Consider the following 16,509-nt stretch of genomic DNA (forward strand, 5'->3'; position numbering starts at 1 on the left):
CCTTGTATAAAATGTCTCTCTCAAAATGGCTGTAGTGAATGTCTTGAAATAGGCCTCTGTCTCTTTAAGAACCTCTGAGCCTTTAGACACGCCCCCTCCACACGCTGTCTGTGGCATCAGTGGGGAGGGGGCTCTGCTGAGGAGCAGTGGTTGGTTACTCGGCTGGTGACGAAAGGTCGGAGGCGTCTCCAGGAGGTGGGGGCGTTCCTAGGAGGACTTAGGCAAACCTATCCCTAAAATGGCCGCCATCAGAGTTTTTACAGATTACTCAGAAATACGTGAATGTGCCAAGGCAACACTTCAGGCATGTTTTTAATGAGGGAATGACATAATAACATGATGGAAAGCTTGAAAAAGTCGATTTTGCATAATACCCCCCCTTTAAAAATCCATAACTCTGCACAGGAATGGGCTACAGACTTACTTTTTGTTGATTCATGCTCCTCAAAGGGCCACATTAAATCACCTCGCGGGCCACCTTGACACATGTGCCTTAGACCGATGAGTTATTTGTAAACTTAATTTGTTCTGTCTACAATGGTGCACAGGGCAATTACAGGACGTCAGACTTTCTTTGTAAAAAAACAAACAAAAAAACACCTCAAATCATCTCTTCACTGTCAAAAAGCGTTTATTAATAATCACACAATTTCACAAGTGTTTAAGACAAGTCTGGCTCAGTTTGGTGTGTGGTGTCCACGTGGAATCTCAAAAACAGTGCAGCTAGAAACCAAAGAGCACAAAGGACAAGGGCGTATTGCAGCAGGAAAAATAGAAATCTTATTTCAACGAGAACGAAAAAAAAACGTTTAGCACCATGAATCCTGTTAACATCAACAACAACAAAAAAAATCTCAATGTTTTTTTTTACCTAAAAGCCCCTACGTCATAGAAAATTACAAATAACTTTGGAAAGAAAAGTTTAGTTTTCTTAACAGCATTCTCAGTCGTCTATGTTAGCGGTGCGCCTAAAGTCTACAGGGAAAAGGTGGTCGTTATATTCAAGATAAAGATTTCATATATATATTCAGAGAAAAGGCAGGAGTGAGGGCCAGCACCAAAACGAAACAAAAAAACTCAGCCACCCATTTCTCCCACGACTACAAGAATAAAGTCACAAACAGAAGAGTAGCCATGTTTTGCAATAAATAGAAAGAAATCTTTAAATAAAAATGTACAAAAAAAAAAGGAGGAAAAAGCTCTGAGGTAAAACCAGAGAGAATAATCGAGAGCGTTCAAGACAAAAAAAACATTTACAACACAGAAAAAAGCAGTCGTTCCAACCCGTATGTCTGAAGAAATCCAAATTTAAAAAGTCTTAATGCTTTAGAAAAATGTTCATTAACTATTAGTATTTTTTTTTTTTCTCTTTCATAAATAGAAGTGACAAGGCCAATGTGGTATATATCTAAAGAGATCTATGATAAAATAACAAATCAAACAATAAATTACAAAAACAGCACCTCCGAAAAAGAAAAACGTAAAAAATCGGTACAAATGTGAGGAGTCCCGTCGTGGTTTGATCCGCGGCCGGTCAGCGATTGGAGCACCATCTTGAAAGAGTAACCTGGTTCGTGGCGTGGTCAAATGTCTTGTAAACAGTTGATTAGCAAAAGTTTCCAAATGTTGTGTCCCCCAAAAAAGGTCTTGTTTTTTAAAAATGGTGATGTTGGAAGGTCTTTTGGTTTTGGCAGCGAGGTGCAGTGAGGCGCGGTCACCTGGAGGGGGCGGCCTGTGGAGAGGAGCACAGTTAGGATATACTTTCTATACAAATACGTTTACACACCCTGATTTGTGGTCATCGTGGTGAAGGTTCTGTTTATAATCTCTCATTCTTCTTAAAGCCTGGACTGTCTCACATGAACTGTATGTTTGAGTTCTCCCCACAGGTTCAGACTGAGGTGGAACTAACGGGACCTTCACTTTGTTCTGCTGGAGCCACATCAGAGAAACACCTCCATGTTTCACAGGAGGTGTGGGGACCTTCTCATCATAGGACATGTTGTTTTTTGTTGTTTCCGCCAGTTTTATTTGTTCACTATTATGACTTTTTTTTTTAAGCTTTTTGATTTGGGTAAAGCCAAACTGGAGTATATGTGCTCGGTTCAGGCAGGGGGGTAAAACTATTAACATATTGAGCACCAATTGTGAAACTAGACACTAATACATCTGATGTGTGATTTTGGAAGCTCTGTGATGAACAGAAGTGAAACGATCAAAAACTTCCAGATCGCGACTTTTCACATGTATTATTGTGTCCCCTTTCTTTTTTCCCATGGAAAGATCGAAATGGTTGAGATTTTAACATTTCTCTTAAAATCGGTCCAAGGACGACTGAGAAACATCCTGTTAAAGTCTTCAATCTGAGAACCAGGCTGTTTAAATGCACATGCCATAAAAAGAGATCGATAACGCGCGTGTTTCAAAACATGTCAATGTTGTCCTTGAAAATTTACTTGAAATGGAGATATTGAGGCGTTTGCCTCTTCACATAACGTTAGTGTCAGTCCAGAGAGGAGGAGAGAGGAGAGTGTTTCATAAAAAGATGCATTATCCGAATCTAGAAAAAAAATCTGATTTTGATCACAATTAGCCTCTGTTGAGCTTAGATTTCTCAGGAACTGAGGCACGAATTAAACTGTTTTCACCTCAGAGAGCTTAGAGTCTCCCCTTTCAAACGAGCCACAGCATGTGTAACATAGAATATGCTGTGGTGCTACAAATATCTCTGGATTGTCGGCACTCTAAAGCTAAATCCTAAAAACAGCGCGGCCTCCATGTGTTAAGGTCATTGCTTACGTTTCTAAAATGATGTCGAACACATTCAAGTGCAGTTCATTCCTGTTTGAGGAATATTTGCAAATTCTCCAAAAATAAATGTATATTGATAAAAATGGAGAAGGTGTTGCTCTGATCGCTCCCTTTACTATTTTACCCACCAGTGCCATCTGTTGGTGGTCTGCAGAAGTGCGTCTCATTGGAATACATGGAGATTATGTTTCTGTCTACAGAATGTGATAGAAGTGCTTTAGAATCGCTTATGTAGAAACATAAAGAACGTTTCATTTGTATATATATGTCTTTCTAAACTACTGTAAGTACTTGTACTTGGAGTACTGTAGAGCATCTGTAATTGTCTGTTTTCTCCGTGGTCTGCGTGTCTCACCAGGCTGAAGGAGTCGTAGGTGGCCATGAGCTCCTCCATACGGTACTGCTCCAGCACCACCACCGAGCTGAGGCCGGGGCTCATGCGGCGGGCGCAGTCCTCGCAGTGCACCACGTACGTCTTCCTATTGCTGTTCTCACTGGTCACAAACAGCAGGTTAAACACCTCCACCTGCAGGAGCAGCACCAGGGCAAAGGGTTAGCACCGAGGACTCCAGAGAGCTGAGATCAAACTCCACTGTCCACAGATAATGGGAGATACTCACGTCACACTCGTTGCAGTAGTACGCTGGCTCTTCCTTCACACGGCTCTGGTAGGAGATCTTCCTGCCCCCAGCCACCAGCTGGTCCCTCAGGATCTGGATGTGCTTCATGGACTGCAGCAGGCAGTGTCTGAACAGAGAGACCATTATATTTTATTACTGTTTGCAGAGTGTTCATATTACGTGAACTGAAGCTGAAATGATTGTGAAGGTTTTCATTGTTCTAATCTCCAGCCCAAAGACTGACGTCACTCACTTGATCATCTTGTAGGTGTCTGGGTCGGAGATCTTCAGGCTGCGGGCCACGTTCCACGACACGTGGATCATGGGCACGATGGACTTGACCTTCTTCACTTCGTTCCACTCAAACCTCTCCAGGGCCAGCTGGTACTGGTACGCTGCAGAGCACAGGGTCACACTCTTATTCTTCTGGACAATCGTACAAACAACTTAACGCGAGACGCGGCAGGTCAATAGGGAAATAAAGTCATTTAGTGATGTCAATGTGAAACTTCTGCTGTAGATCACATGAGGAAAACATGTATTTATGTATTATGTATCTTTATTCAGCCATTATAAACTATATGAACATCATTGCTAATACATTGGTTTTAGTTTCTTTTCCTCTGTTTATTTGACTGGATACAAATCTTTAGAAAGTAGCATTATGCTGCCAGTTTAAGCCTTGTAATAATAATGTTTGGGGTTGCCAGATCCAGCTCATCTCTCTTTGTATCAGCTCATTTTCACATTTTGCTGTGCAGACTCGTACCGTGCAGCGGGCCCACGTTCCAGGCGATGTTGTTGCACCAGCCCACAGCCTGCACCCAGTGGACGGTCCCCGCGTTGATCCACACCAGGTCCCCGGGGCGCTGGATGAAGCGGTACACGGGGATGTTGGCGTCGTACAGGTCCTGGAGCACCGGCCACCACGAGCCCGTCAGGTAGTCCACGCCGTGCCTGAAGGGAAACGCCATGAGGAGCTGTGAGCTTCTCGTTCACACCACAGGGGCCCATATGGAGCAGCTCAGGGGCATGTTTGGAGAATGTGGGGCGTCTTACTTTTCGCAGAAGTCACTGATGGCCTGCCAGTAGTGCTCGTGCACAGAGAACCACTCACAGTCCCCGGGGCCGATGTTGATGTTCACCGAGCAGAAGTTGTTGTTCTCCTGGTGACCTGTGGAGCACAACGCAGAACCGTCACAACCCGTTCTACTGGGACTGAAGAGGAGGCTTCTGTTTTGACAGTGGACGGCTTTTAGGTTACAACAGAAATAAAATATATATATATACATGAATAATTGAGTTTGAAATTACAATCTGAACGATGTTTTTCTGTCAAATCAAATTTTGTGGGATTTCTGTCAACATGTTTTGTTATTCACTGGAATGTAGAAGAAATGAAACAGGAAAAGGCCTGACATGACTTTTTTTTAAATCTTAGTGAGAAAAACCCTTGTCTTTAAGCTTTGTGAATCCTTACTTTTGGTCAAATAAAGACCACATCAGCTACACAGCTTGATAATGTTTAGTGTGTCCGCTTGTGTTACTAGTACTCTGAGGACGGCCTGCAGATGGCGCCGCTGAATCATGTAAAGGCAAGATTTCACCATCTCAGAGGATAAGGTGCTTTATTCTCTAATCCTACTGTCTGACTACATGAACCTTCAAAGTTCTACATGGACTAAATGAGGTACTTCAGACGGTCCACACTGACCTGGCGTGCGGCTGCCTGGGACCTTCATGTACAGCTGCACCGTGTTCATGCCCAGGATGGTGTGGCCCACGTGGCTCAGCATGTTCCCGCTGGACGAGACGCGCATGAAGGCGGGGAGCTTCTGCAGCTCCTGGAGCTGGGCCTTCCACCTGCACAAACCAGCACTCAGTCACACAGGTCCATATGGGTCTACACAGGTCTACACAAGCCTACACGGGTCCACACGGGTCCACACAGGTCACACAGGTCCATACGGGTCAGACGCACTCACCTCTTGGGATCTGACAGGTCAATGTTGGTCCCAAACTTGATGATCTTTCCCGGTGGTTTCTGCTCACTGCTGAAATAAGAACAAATCCAAATGATTATCTGAATAATGTGACTCGTTCGACCCTAATTATTCATCTGTGCATCTCTATCGTGACAGAAACAGCATTAGCTATCTGAGTCTGTTCACATATCTGCATCAATTCCTCACTTCTAAAATACGTGCTCTGTCAATGTTGAGCTTCCAGTTTTATAGTATCACTTTGAAGGCCTGAGTCACACCCAGAGCACATGGCTACTTAATATGTGTAAACAAAAGGACTTATTTTAGTCCCCCTACAGCTGTAGGGCTAATTCTGACCTCTACAGTGATGAACTGTATTAGACATACATTGAGTACGAAAAGGCCTGGAGGATGAAATGCGTGGTATAAAAGTTGCTTTGCCGCTTTGTGGGAGTGTTCCTCCAATCCAACATTTCTTTTTCCCGCCGCTTCCACTGTGACTCCCCGTCCCGAAAATACACCTACAGTTTTGGCACATTTACACTAGCTTCTGGTTTCTCTGAGCAACTCCGCTCAGCATTGACCAAGCACAGATTTTGGAAGTGAAGAATTTAGCATTCAATCCCCACTTAAATGAAAGGTGAAGCCAGTCCCTATATACAGTACAGCGAGGTATAACCTGTAGAAATGTGTAACATTTATATCATGAACGTATAAGAGGTGAAGTGGCCGCTGGATCAGACTCCAAAAAGCAGAAGCTGAACCGAGTATGATTTAGCATTTAGCTCAGAGGACACTTTTACACACTGGTTCTTATCTATGGTAAAGTCTCCAAAGGTCTGTACATTTGTTAATGATTTCTAACGAGGCTTGGGCCTAAACGTGATGGATGGTTAACAGCTGTTTGAGCAGGCTAACGGACTAGCCTGTAGCTATGTGCTAGTGCCGCAGAAACATGTCTGACCTGCTGCTCTCCTTGGGGCTCTCCTTGTTGACGGTCTCGACAGAGGGCTTCTTCTCCTTCTCCTTCTCCTTGTCCTTGTCATCCTCCTCCTCCTCGTCTGAACTGCTCTTCTCCTCCTGAAACAAACATAAAGTTGCAGCTCCTGTCATCTGATACAGGTCACGTCTCTTTAAACTCCATTAACTGCTCTGCCTTTCATATCACAGACATGCAAACACTACAAGGTGGTGCGGCGGTTTTAACAGAACACATGGATTTTATGATTCATGAAACAAAAGTTAATCAGAGAGTGGACAGACAGGATTCCTATATAATTAAATTTCAAATCAGGTTCTGCACAACAGAAGATATAAGGCAGTGGAGGGTTGTAAAAATATTATTAAATATACATTCTAAACTTGAATTGAATTGACTATTTATAGTAATATAGCCTCGTATATACTTGGGAATACGAGGCTATATTACAAACCACCAAAATAGGGTTGTTTGTTTCCACCCTATTGGAAACAAACCAAATAATGGTGTTCTGGCTACAGCAGGCTCAAAACGACCACAGATTTACATGTATGTACTTAGTGTTGTACAGAGGTAGTATTGATATATCAGCGATCTACACATTCATCGGCTGGTTTATGTGGTTAGCCGTGTTGGTTACCTGCAGACTCTCCTGGAAGCTGGAGGCCTGGTACTGGGCGTACTTGGCGATGGTGGTGTGGGAGCGGCTGCTCTCACAGGGCCAGGTCTGCCCGGTGCCGCTGGGGTCCCAGTTCTCGTCCGCCGGCTGCTGCACCTGCGTCCGCACCTCCACGGACTGGTCTGAGTTCGCGTCCACCAGGGACTTGGTGGAGAACAAGCCCAGGTCTGGAGAGCACACAGGGTTCATTTAGACCACACATTGAAATGGAGTTTAAGTCTTTACAGTTGAATGCAGAAGGGACAGTGTACACTCAGTGATGAAGTCAGGACAGATATGAAATGATAAATAGTCAAGGAAAGAATTTGTGATTGAAGGTTTACAACACATTTAACCTGTTGCCGTGTCTTCACTCACTTCCCATCATTTAGTTTAGATAAATAATTGTCAATTTCTTTATATTTGCAAAAACCTAAGGTGCTTTAGTGTGGACTCACTGAGGCGCAGGGAGCCGGCCAGGCCTCTGATGACGGTGACCGGGTTCTTGGGGTCCGTGCAGAACTGCAGCAGCACGGGGGAGAAGGCGTCCCGTTTGCTCTCCAACTGCAGGACACAACAGAGCCGTGACGTTTCTCAACAAACACAGGCGTACGCAGGTTAAGGAAAGACGCACGTACATAAATGCTGGGCGTTGGGGGGTTGAGCTTCTCTCGGGGGATGGGGCCGTCGGCCGTCATGTTGGGCTTGACGGAGAAGGCTGGGAGCAGATACGAGTCCTTGTACTTCCCTTTGATCTTGGCACCTCTGCAAAAACACAGACAGGTCAGAGGGTTTCAAAGCAGTCGGAATCACATTCAATGCTTTTAAACAACATTTAAGGCCATGACTGAATGTACTGGCTCTGAATGCCCTGGGAAACCTTTCCTCAGAGGAATGCCCTGGGAAACCTTTCCTCAGAGTGGTGAAGTACGTACTTGCAGGAGCGGATGATTTCGCTGGCCGTGTTCTTGATGTTGATGTCCTGCAGTGGGATCCTCTTCTCCTCCACCTCAGAGGCGATGAACGTCTCTCTGTCCCCGCTCTCCACTTTGATCAGCCGGATCTTCAGCTCCTTGGGCGGACCGTCAGACAGAGCCTTGAGCTTCAGCAGGTTGTGGGTGCCTACGGACGCGGCTTCAGAACCTCTGTGGAGCTCGTCGCCGCTCGAGCTCTTCCTGTCTCCGTCATCCGTTTCCGCGCTCTTCTCGCCTTTGCTTTGAACGTTGAGGTCGCTGAGGATCCGCCGCTCCTTCCTGTCCTTGTGGCTCTTGCCATGTCGCCTGTGGCCGGAGCTGGAGTGGGAAGAGGAGGCTGAAGAACCGTCTCGATGGTCGCGGTGCCTCCTGCTCTCGCTCCGCTGCTCGTGTTTGCTGCTCCTGTGACCATGCTTTCTCCTCCTCTCTTTATCTTTCTTCTTGTCCCGCTCTCTCTGCTCGCTGCTGTGTCTCTCCGTCTTTTGTAGGGCTTGGCGGCTCAGGAGAACTTCGCAGCTCTTGCCCAGCTCTGAGAGAGAGGAGTCGGACACGGCGGTGAACCTCTGCTCCTCCTTGACCAGGCGGATGGGCTTGATGGGCTCTTGGCGTTTGCCGTGATCGGACACGGGTTCGTTCACGGGCCGCGGCGAGCGGGACTTTGCGTGGACCGGGGCAGTGGGGCTGGGCGGGGGATTGGAGGAGTCTGACGGAGGGGAGGTGCTTTGCTGTCGGCAGATCTCGGGGCCCAGGGACAGTGAGGAGGAATACTTTAGCCCCACCAGCGCGGAGGGAGGAGGTCGCCCGAACGGCCCGCCGCGGTACGTGTATTTCTGACTCTCCAACACCGTAGTCAGAGACTTGAACATGCTGTTGACGCCGGTCTGGTGCAGGTGTGGTCTCTGGCGCGGGGGTGAGCAGGACGGAGTTTCTGAGTCTTCGTCTTCCTCCTCTTCATCGGCCTCGCTCTTTGCCACCTCCGGGAGCCCATACAGCTTGGCCAGGTCGCTGTGGCGATAGTCGGTGTTTCTGGCTCCGGCCTCCTGAGCTCTGGAGGTGACTTTCTGATGGTGTTTGCAGTAGTCGTCCTCCTCCTCGTTCAGGGAGGACGTCCTGCTGCAGGGCGAGGCCAGAGAGCCCTGCCGGCTCAACACCGGGGGGCTGGAGTGGGGGTTGGAGCCGAGGTCGTCCTGATTGGCCAGGTGCTTTGGCACAGGGATGAGGTCAGGGGCACAGGGGTAGCCTTTCACAGGCCCCACAGCCGGACAGAAGTCCTCCAGGCTTTTGTCAGTGTGGAACATCTCCTCCTCCTTCTGAATGGACTCATCCAGCATGGCCATGATATTGGCCAGGCCGTCCGGCAGCAGAGTGGACATTTCAGAGGGCTCCTCCTCAAACTGAGTGGAGCTCACCTTCTGCACTGGGCCAGAGAGCAGTGGGGGAGGTGGGGCTTGGTAAAGTTTGGGGGGGTCTCTAAGTGCCATAGCGGGGGCCACGCTGCTGTCCCTGGCTGGGTCTTTGGGTTGGCCCGGGGCAGGCTGCATGGTGGGGGGCTTATGTTGGTTTGAGGTACTGTGTGTTGGATGAGGGTAGAACGCTGCGCTGCTCCACATGGCTCTCTGCCTCTGCTTCTCCCGAGCGTGCTCCGTCTGCGGGGTGAGAGGGGGCGGGCACAGCCGGTCCACCACCCCGAGCCACGGAGCCGCAGGCACAGTGGACAGGGGAGGCGGAGCTACGGGTACGGTGGACAGGGGAGGCGGAGCTACGGGTACGGTGGACAGGGGCGGAGGAGCCACAGATACGGTGGACAGGGGCGGAGGAGCCACAGATACGGTGGACAGGGGCGGAGGAGCCAAGGGTACGGTGGACATTGGCGGTGGTAGGGGAGCCTGAGGGGGACTCACTCTCAGCAGCTTCTCCAGGCTCTCCATGGCATACTGCTCCTTGGCCTTGCTGCGCTCCTGCTCCTCCTTGTGCTGCTGGGCTCTACACTCTTCCTCCTGCTGCCTTCTCAGCCTCTCTTCCTCCTGCCGCCTTCTCAGCCTCTCTTCCTCCTGCCTCTGTTTCCTGTTCTGCTCCTCCTGCCTCCTCAGCTTGTCCTCCTCCTGCCTCCTCAGTCTCTCCTCCTCCTGCCTCCTCAGCCTGTCCTCCTCCTGCCTCCTCAGCCTCTCCTCTCTCTCCCTCAGTTTCCTCTTATCCTCCTCCTGCCTCCTTAGCTCCTCCTCCCTTTCCCTCTCTCTCCTCCTCTCTGCCTCCTCCCGCTCTCTCCTCTTCCTCCTCTCCTCCTCCTCTCGCTCCTTCTTCCTCCTCTCCTCCTCTTCTCGCTCCCTCTTCCTCCTCTCCTCCTCTGCCTGCATATGCCCCTCAAGCTCGGCATCCAGCTTGTCCAGAGCCTCTTCGATGGACTGGGTGTAGGCTGGAGGGGGGCCTGGGGTCGGGCGTGGTCTGGACTGTTCTGGTCTGCACTGGTCTGGTCTGGCGCGGGGCAAACTCCCGGAGCGGTCTGAAGGTGTGATGACGCTGAGGGGTCCGCTGGAGAACAGAGAGGTGGACTCAGCCTGAGGGTAGTAGGAGCGCTCGGGCTTCAGAGGAGGGGGCTTGTTAGAGCCCGGTGGAGGTTTGACAGTCTGACTGTGAGCATGTCCGTAAGGAGCATTCAAGACAGAGGCGCGTCCTGTCCAGCTGCTGCTGCTGCTGCTGCTGTTGTACACAGGGCTTCCACTGTGGGGCGCTGTTGTGACAGTGGAGGTGCTGCTGGCTGAGGGGCGCTGGTTCAGGGGAGGGATAGCAGTAATCACTGGGGGCCGGTTGGAGCTGGGGTGAGGGCGCTGGTGAACAGCGTGGGAAGTGTGCTGAGGTAGCAGTCCTGAGGGCTTGTAAGAGCTGTTCTCCTGCAACAACAAGACACATGTTAAAGTCAAGAGCCATGTGGACTTAAAAGGAGACAATGAGCGAGCTGGTGAGACCTGCTCCAGGCAACAGCAGAGAAGGGAGGGGGGGGGCATTTGGTGGTGTCTGTCGAGCGGTTTGTATTTTGCCTGCCTCGCACGTGCCGCTTGTCTGTGATCGTCAACGCAAGAAGAAAATAGTAAATCTACCTAAACTGGAAAGCGCTGCGGGAAACCCTGCTCTCAAATCTAATTGCAAAAATAATCCGGAAAATGTTAGAAATGAGGGATTTTGGGTGACCAGACATCCCAGTCCTGAAATCCAGCGATTCTCGCCCTAATTAATCTGATTGAAGGCTGACACAAACTAGACTGATTTACTGATCTCACAATAGAGAAATCTGAAGCTCAACACTGCTCTACATTTTATTGTTGATCAGTGGGGCAAATACACAGCTTTAAGTGCCAGCGTCACTCTATGGCTTGACCTTCAAACCCATCTCAAACGTCCCATACAGTCATCTGGTCACCCACCCCTCCAAACCCATCTCAAACGTCCCGTACAGTCATCCGGTCACCCACCCCTCCAAACCCATCTCAAACGTCCCGTACTGTCATTTGTACCCCCACACCTCCAAACCCATCTCAAACGTCCCGTACTGTCATTTGTACCCCCACACCTCCAAACCCATCTCAAACGTCCCGTACTGTCATCCGGTCACCCACCCTCCAGCCCCATCTCAAACGTCCCGTACAGTCATCTGGTCGCCCTATCGAACCCAGACATTGTGCCACTGGCTTCTAACTGGTCTTCAGAATATAATGTCATACTGTCACACTCGTGTTGACATTAAGTTCAGAGATGGACTGCGTGAAGCCTCACCTGGGAAGGGGCTCTGCTGGGGCCCCTCCAGGGCTCGGGGGCCCCGCTGTGATTCTGCTGCGGGAGCGAGGAGGAGCTCAGAGGGGGGGGCAGAGCGGGGCCCTGATGCCCCAAGTGGCTGTAAGGCACACTGCTGCTTCTGCTGGTCACAGGGGGGGCTGCTGGTGACGGTTGGCTGGGCGTGTACTGCTCTCTGCTCCCTCTGCTGGGGCTGGCTGCCACGGCCGATGCGCCTGGGCTGCCGCCGGGCTGTGCCCCCCTCAGAGGCTCCAGGGAGGGGCCGAGGGGGCCTGGGGGCTTGGAGCTGGGATACGGCGGGCGCTCCTCTTTGCCTTTGTAGTACTGAGAGCCGTATCCGTGTTTATAGCTCCCTGGAGACGAGTGAGTGGGTGGGGCCAGAGACTTAGAGGTGTAACTTCCTGGGGTCTGTTTGTTGCTTTCCTGAAGAAATAGAAGCACCAAGAGAAAAAAATATGAGGGAAAACGCTTTTCTTAAAGTAGAATGATAGAAATAAACGAATGTCTAAACCTGAATGTCTCGCGCTGGCTTTTTGCGCTCTGCCGCTTGGTTCTGCCAGGAGCTGATGTCCTTGTGAAGAGGGCTCCAGAAGGCAGGTTTTGGGGGTAGAGTGTGGTCGTGGGGCTGTGGAGGAGGCCCTGAGAACTGTTGCTGCGGCACAGAGAGACAAGGACGTCAGCATGACACACAGAAGGGGCGGGGTAAAGGTTGTAACTTTCTGCCTGGGATTTGACCATGAGCACTCCCTGGGTTTGTTCTGCTCTGTGGCCAAAGGTTTCCAAACAAATTTTGTTATAATTGGACAAAGACCCGTGTTTTCAGCTGGGCCAGGATTCTATGCTTCGGCCCCAGAGTTTGTCGGCATTTTAAGAACACCTCAATCCGCACCAGGATTTGAATCGAGGCGCTGCGGTGAGTGCACCCTGACCCCCAGATTCCACATCCTGTTCGCTCAGCTCGACTCCGCTCCTGACCGCCTCAACGGCCACTAACTCCTCACAAGTTTGTTTTAAGTTTTAACAAACTCCTAATAAATATCCAGGTTACATTGTGTTAAATACCAACATTTTCATTCATTATTTACAGTGAAAACTCAGATGTTTTTGCCATTCTGAACTGAGGAGCTTGATCCGGAGCTGAAAATGGAGTTGATCTGTATTTTTGTCGGGGAGGAACGGAGCAGCGGGCAGCGCCGGGGACCCCTTGGATCGGAAAGGATGATGTGAAGTGTTTCTAAACAGTTAAAATGACAACGCACTGGCTGAGGAGGTCGGGGCGGAGTGGAACGGGGTGACCACACAGAGAATGTGGAATCTGGCGGTTAAAGCTATCTGGATATGTGATGTTTGTCCAACTCACTGGAGTCCATCTCTGGCTTTTTTTCCCCCATCAATTATAAAGCAAGCGAGCACGCAGATTCACAAATCAAGAACTATTTGGAATCTTATTTTGACAAAGGAATAGGCCACCGTTTTAAATGCTGAAATATGTACTTACCTTAGCTTAGACGAGTTGATATGTCTGGTCTTTACGCGTGCCCTCAGTCACGTCAGTAAACAGAGCACAGACGGAGTTAGCATAGCCTCTCCTCTTCTCATCTATGGATCCAAAAACTTCCAACTTCATCTCCGTTTGGATCCATAGATGAGAAGAGGAGAGGCTAAACGCTAACGCCGTCTGTGCTCTGTTTACGTGACTGAGGGCACGCGTAAAGACCACACAGCTACGCATCAACTCGTCTAAGCTAAGGTAAAGAATATATGTCAGTATTTAAAAATGGCGGCTTATTCCTTTAAGGCTTTAAATTTGGTGTGATCAAACGTAATGATGTACGAGCCTGTACCTGTTCTGGGCCCTTCTTCCTCTTGCTGGGGCTGGGGCAGTCTTCAGCCAGGCGCGGGGCAGGGTGCTGGGGGGGCAGGGCAGTGTGCTGGATGACCGAGTGCTCCGGGAGAGGGGGGCCCGGTCTCTTCAAGTGGCCCCCGACCATCTTCCCTGGGTAGCCCCTCTGCTGTGGAGAGGGAAACCGAGAGATCGCTCTGGTTAAACGCCGATATGTGCATGATGAAACATGGGGACAGCCAATCAGAGCGGACTTACCTGGTGCACCTGAGCCCACATGTCGTCACCTGACAAGGGGGGGCCCCGGGGGACGTGCTGCTCCTGAGACCCGGGGAACTGCAGAGAATCACACAGAAAGGATTGTTTAAACAAAATGGATGCAATGAGGGCGAGTTATGTTTTAACCCAATAATAGCTCAATAATTACTCCAATAAGTAAAGTATTTGGTGAAAATACTTATAAAGTACACAAGAAAACATATGACAGTTCTTAAGACGAGGAAGAAACACTTTATTTGTACATCAAGATGAAGCTTAAAGGAACGAGATGGAAGTTGTCATTTTTAGACTCACTACTGCCACCTCAGGTCTTACGCGTAACTGCAATTTCTATATCAAGCTTGTGCATGACGGTACTTCGGACCCGAGTATAACGAGTATCCTCCAGGTACCGTGAAAGCACTGGGAGCGTAAACAAGAGGGCGAGTGGTGGTAAATGTGTACCTTGAGGGGCTGGCTGGGCCTGCTGGGCTGCAGGTGTGAGGTCAGAGGCGGGCCCCCGGGGGTGTAGCCCATGCCCATGTTGTGCAGCCGCAGAGAGTGCTCGCTGGGCAGAGGCACCTGAAGAGGAGGGGCGTACAGCGGGCCCAGCTCCCAGGCGCGGTGAGGGGGAGGGGGGAAGTGAGGAGGTCTCTGCTCCCTCTGAAGATCCGCCAACATCTGAGGAGGCATGTCCAGCTTCTCTGCTCCTCGGATGGGGCTGCGCCGAGAGAGGGACAAGGTCAGACCAACGCCAACAATTCATCAAACCCTTTTTTGCACTGGCCAAACTGAACTGACACTAAACTAATGCAGAATCAAGGCTAAATGAACACCTAAACATTGAAATTAGAAATTTGACCTTTTATTTTCCATAACTAACTGGTTACTGGTTGACTGAAACGAGGTGCACTTGATCCAATCAGCAGCAAATATCCCAGTAAAAGTATGTCCTCCTCACGAATGATGAGGGGCTAATGCTAGGGCTGCACGAGTTTGACAAAAAAAGGACCTCTATTGTTCTTACAGGGATTGCAATTTGACTTGCAATTTGAACATTTTATGTAAAAATAAAACAAAGGCTAGTATATTTGATTTTTCATGCAATTAAAGCTGCAGATATGCATCTAAAACTGCTGTTGAACATCATGGTACTCCGTTATTACATTGCAGCAACAAGATACAAATGTGAAAGAGGCAAAGAGGCGTTTTATGGAGTTATCAGAAAAACATGGTTAGTTTTTATCTTCTCTAATAAACGTGGCGCTCACACTCTTTCTTTCTCCCTCCCTGTTTAGCTGCATAAATGCATCCTCTGACTCACAAGCTGCAACACGCTGCTTGTTTTATGAAAATACGCCTCATATTTACGTTAAAAACCTGCTTAATGTAATGAGTCACGTGCGACGATGAGCCGAGGTCATGAACCACCCGCTCTGCGAAAAAATGATATTTCTGAGACACAACCCGCCTGCATGTTGTGAAACACATGTTTGTTGCTCGTAGCAGATAGCAGGAGTTTGTTTTCAGCGACTTCAGCGCAGACAAACCTGATTCTTCTGCAGTGACTTCTGAATAGCTAATGTGTGCACACTGTAATATCAATCAGACCTTCACTGCTCAGGCGGCTCACCCATTGTTGAAGAATTTACTGTGGTGGTGGTTGAGTCCGGCGATAGGACCAGGAGGTAGATGAGGAAGGAGCTGGTGTTGGTTCATTCCGGGGGAACATCTGAGCAGAAGCAGAAGGACACGTGAGAACAATGACACCCGTCCATCTGTACACGTGTTACAGAGTGAAAGCAGCTGTGGTTATTGTTCGCACGGGGAGTCGAGGTAACTACCTGGCAGACGGCTGCCAGGCGCGGCCCCCCACGGGACCCCATGGGGCCCGGCTCAGTCCGTCCAGAGGGAAGGGGTCCCGCGCGCCACGCCCGCCAAACGGCTCCACCGCGTGATGCATCCAGCCTACAGAGAGAGAGGATCGTGTCATTAGACTGGACCAGTGGAGATGGATCAACAAACACTGGGAGAGCTCTACTTTGGATGGGAACTCTTTTACTCTCACTACAAGCCTCTCTTTACTCTCACTACAAGCCTCTCTTTACTCTCACTACAAGCCTCTCTTTACTCTCACTACAAGCCTCTCTTTACTCTCACTACAAGCCTCTCTTTTACTCTCACTACAAGCCTCTCTTTTACTCTCACTACAAGCCTCTCTTTTACTCTCACTACAAGCCTCTCTTTTACTCTCACTACAAGCCTCTTTGGCCAATCGAGTTCACCAAAACCAGAATTCGATTTTCTTGATTGCCTTGGTAAAGCTTCATTGTTTGTGGTGGGACTTTGAGTCAAGCAGATCCAGCTTTTATATTAAAAGTCAGTTCACTGTAAAAAGTCATCTTGAAATAAGTCCAGTTTTCTTGTAATAAATTTTGTCCTTGATTTGAGAGAAATCTGGCCAAAAATCAGCAGATTCCAAAACAAAAAAGGGTAGGTCTCTATCTCTTATGATTCTGAAATTAGAAGCAAACGTTGACAACATCAAAAATATATAAAATAGGTGTGCAAATGCATTCGGAAAGTCAGGAAAGA

General features: G+C 49.1%; 1 protein-coding gene across 5 annotated transcripts in view; it reads right to left on the reverse strand.

Moving 5' to 3' along the window:
• Positions 1-621: 621 nt before the first annotated feature.
• Positions 622-16,509, reverse strand: part of kdm6ba (lysine (K)-specific demethylase 6B, a) — a 76,537-nt gene continuing 60,649 nt past the window's right edge. For 4 of the 5 annotated variants that reach the window (XM_079579556.1, XM_079579555.1, XM_079579554.1 and 1 more), the window contains 20 exons: positions 15,759-15,882; positions 15,548-15,646; positions 14,380-14,635; positions 13,915-13,992; positions 13,658-13,825; positions 12,325-12,465; positions 11,796-12,236; positions 7,989-10,915; positions 7,692-7,818; positions 7,512-7,617; positions 7,036-7,241; positions 6,381-6,496; positions 5,417-5,485; positions 5,146-5,294; positions 4,491-4,605; positions 4,201-4,388; positions 3,685-3,826; positions 3,432-3,558; positions 3,167-3,337; positions 622-1,732 (listed from right to left, as the gene is read on the reverse strand). In XM_079579556.1, the coding sequence (XP_079435682.1) occupies positions 1,715-1,732; positions 3,167-3,337; positions 3,432-3,558; positions 3,685-3,826; positions 4,201-4,388; positions 4,491-4,605; positions 5,146-5,294; positions 5,417-5,485; positions 6,381-6,496; positions 7,036-7,241; positions 7,512-7,617; positions 7,692-7,818; positions 7,989-10,915; positions 11,796-12,236; positions 12,325-12,465; positions 13,658-13,825; positions 13,915-13,992; positions 14,380-14,635; positions 15,548-15,646; positions 15,759-15,877 (5,763 nt within the window). In that variant the 5' untranslated portion in view covers positions 15,878-15,882 and the 3' untranslated portion in view covers positions 622-1,714. The remainder of the gene's footprint in view (positions 1,733-3,166; positions 3,338-3,431; positions 3,559-3,684; positions 3,827-4,200; positions 4,389-4,490; positions 4,606-5,145; positions 5,295-5,416; positions 5,486-6,380; positions 6,497-7,035; positions 7,242-7,511; positions 7,618-7,691; positions 7,819-7,988; positions 10,916-11,795; positions 12,237-12,324; positions 12,466-13,657; positions 13,826-13,914; positions 13,993-14,379; positions 14,636-15,547; positions 15,647-15,758; positions 15,883-16,509) is intronic. The other variant, XM_079579558.1, reaches the window with a different exon arrangement.

Source organism: Gobius niger (genome assembly GCF_951799975.1).
Source record: "Gobius niger genome assembly, chromosome: 21".
Lineage (NCBI taxonomy): Eukaryota > Metazoa > Chordata > Actinopteri > Gobiiformes > Gobiidae > Gobius > Gobius niger.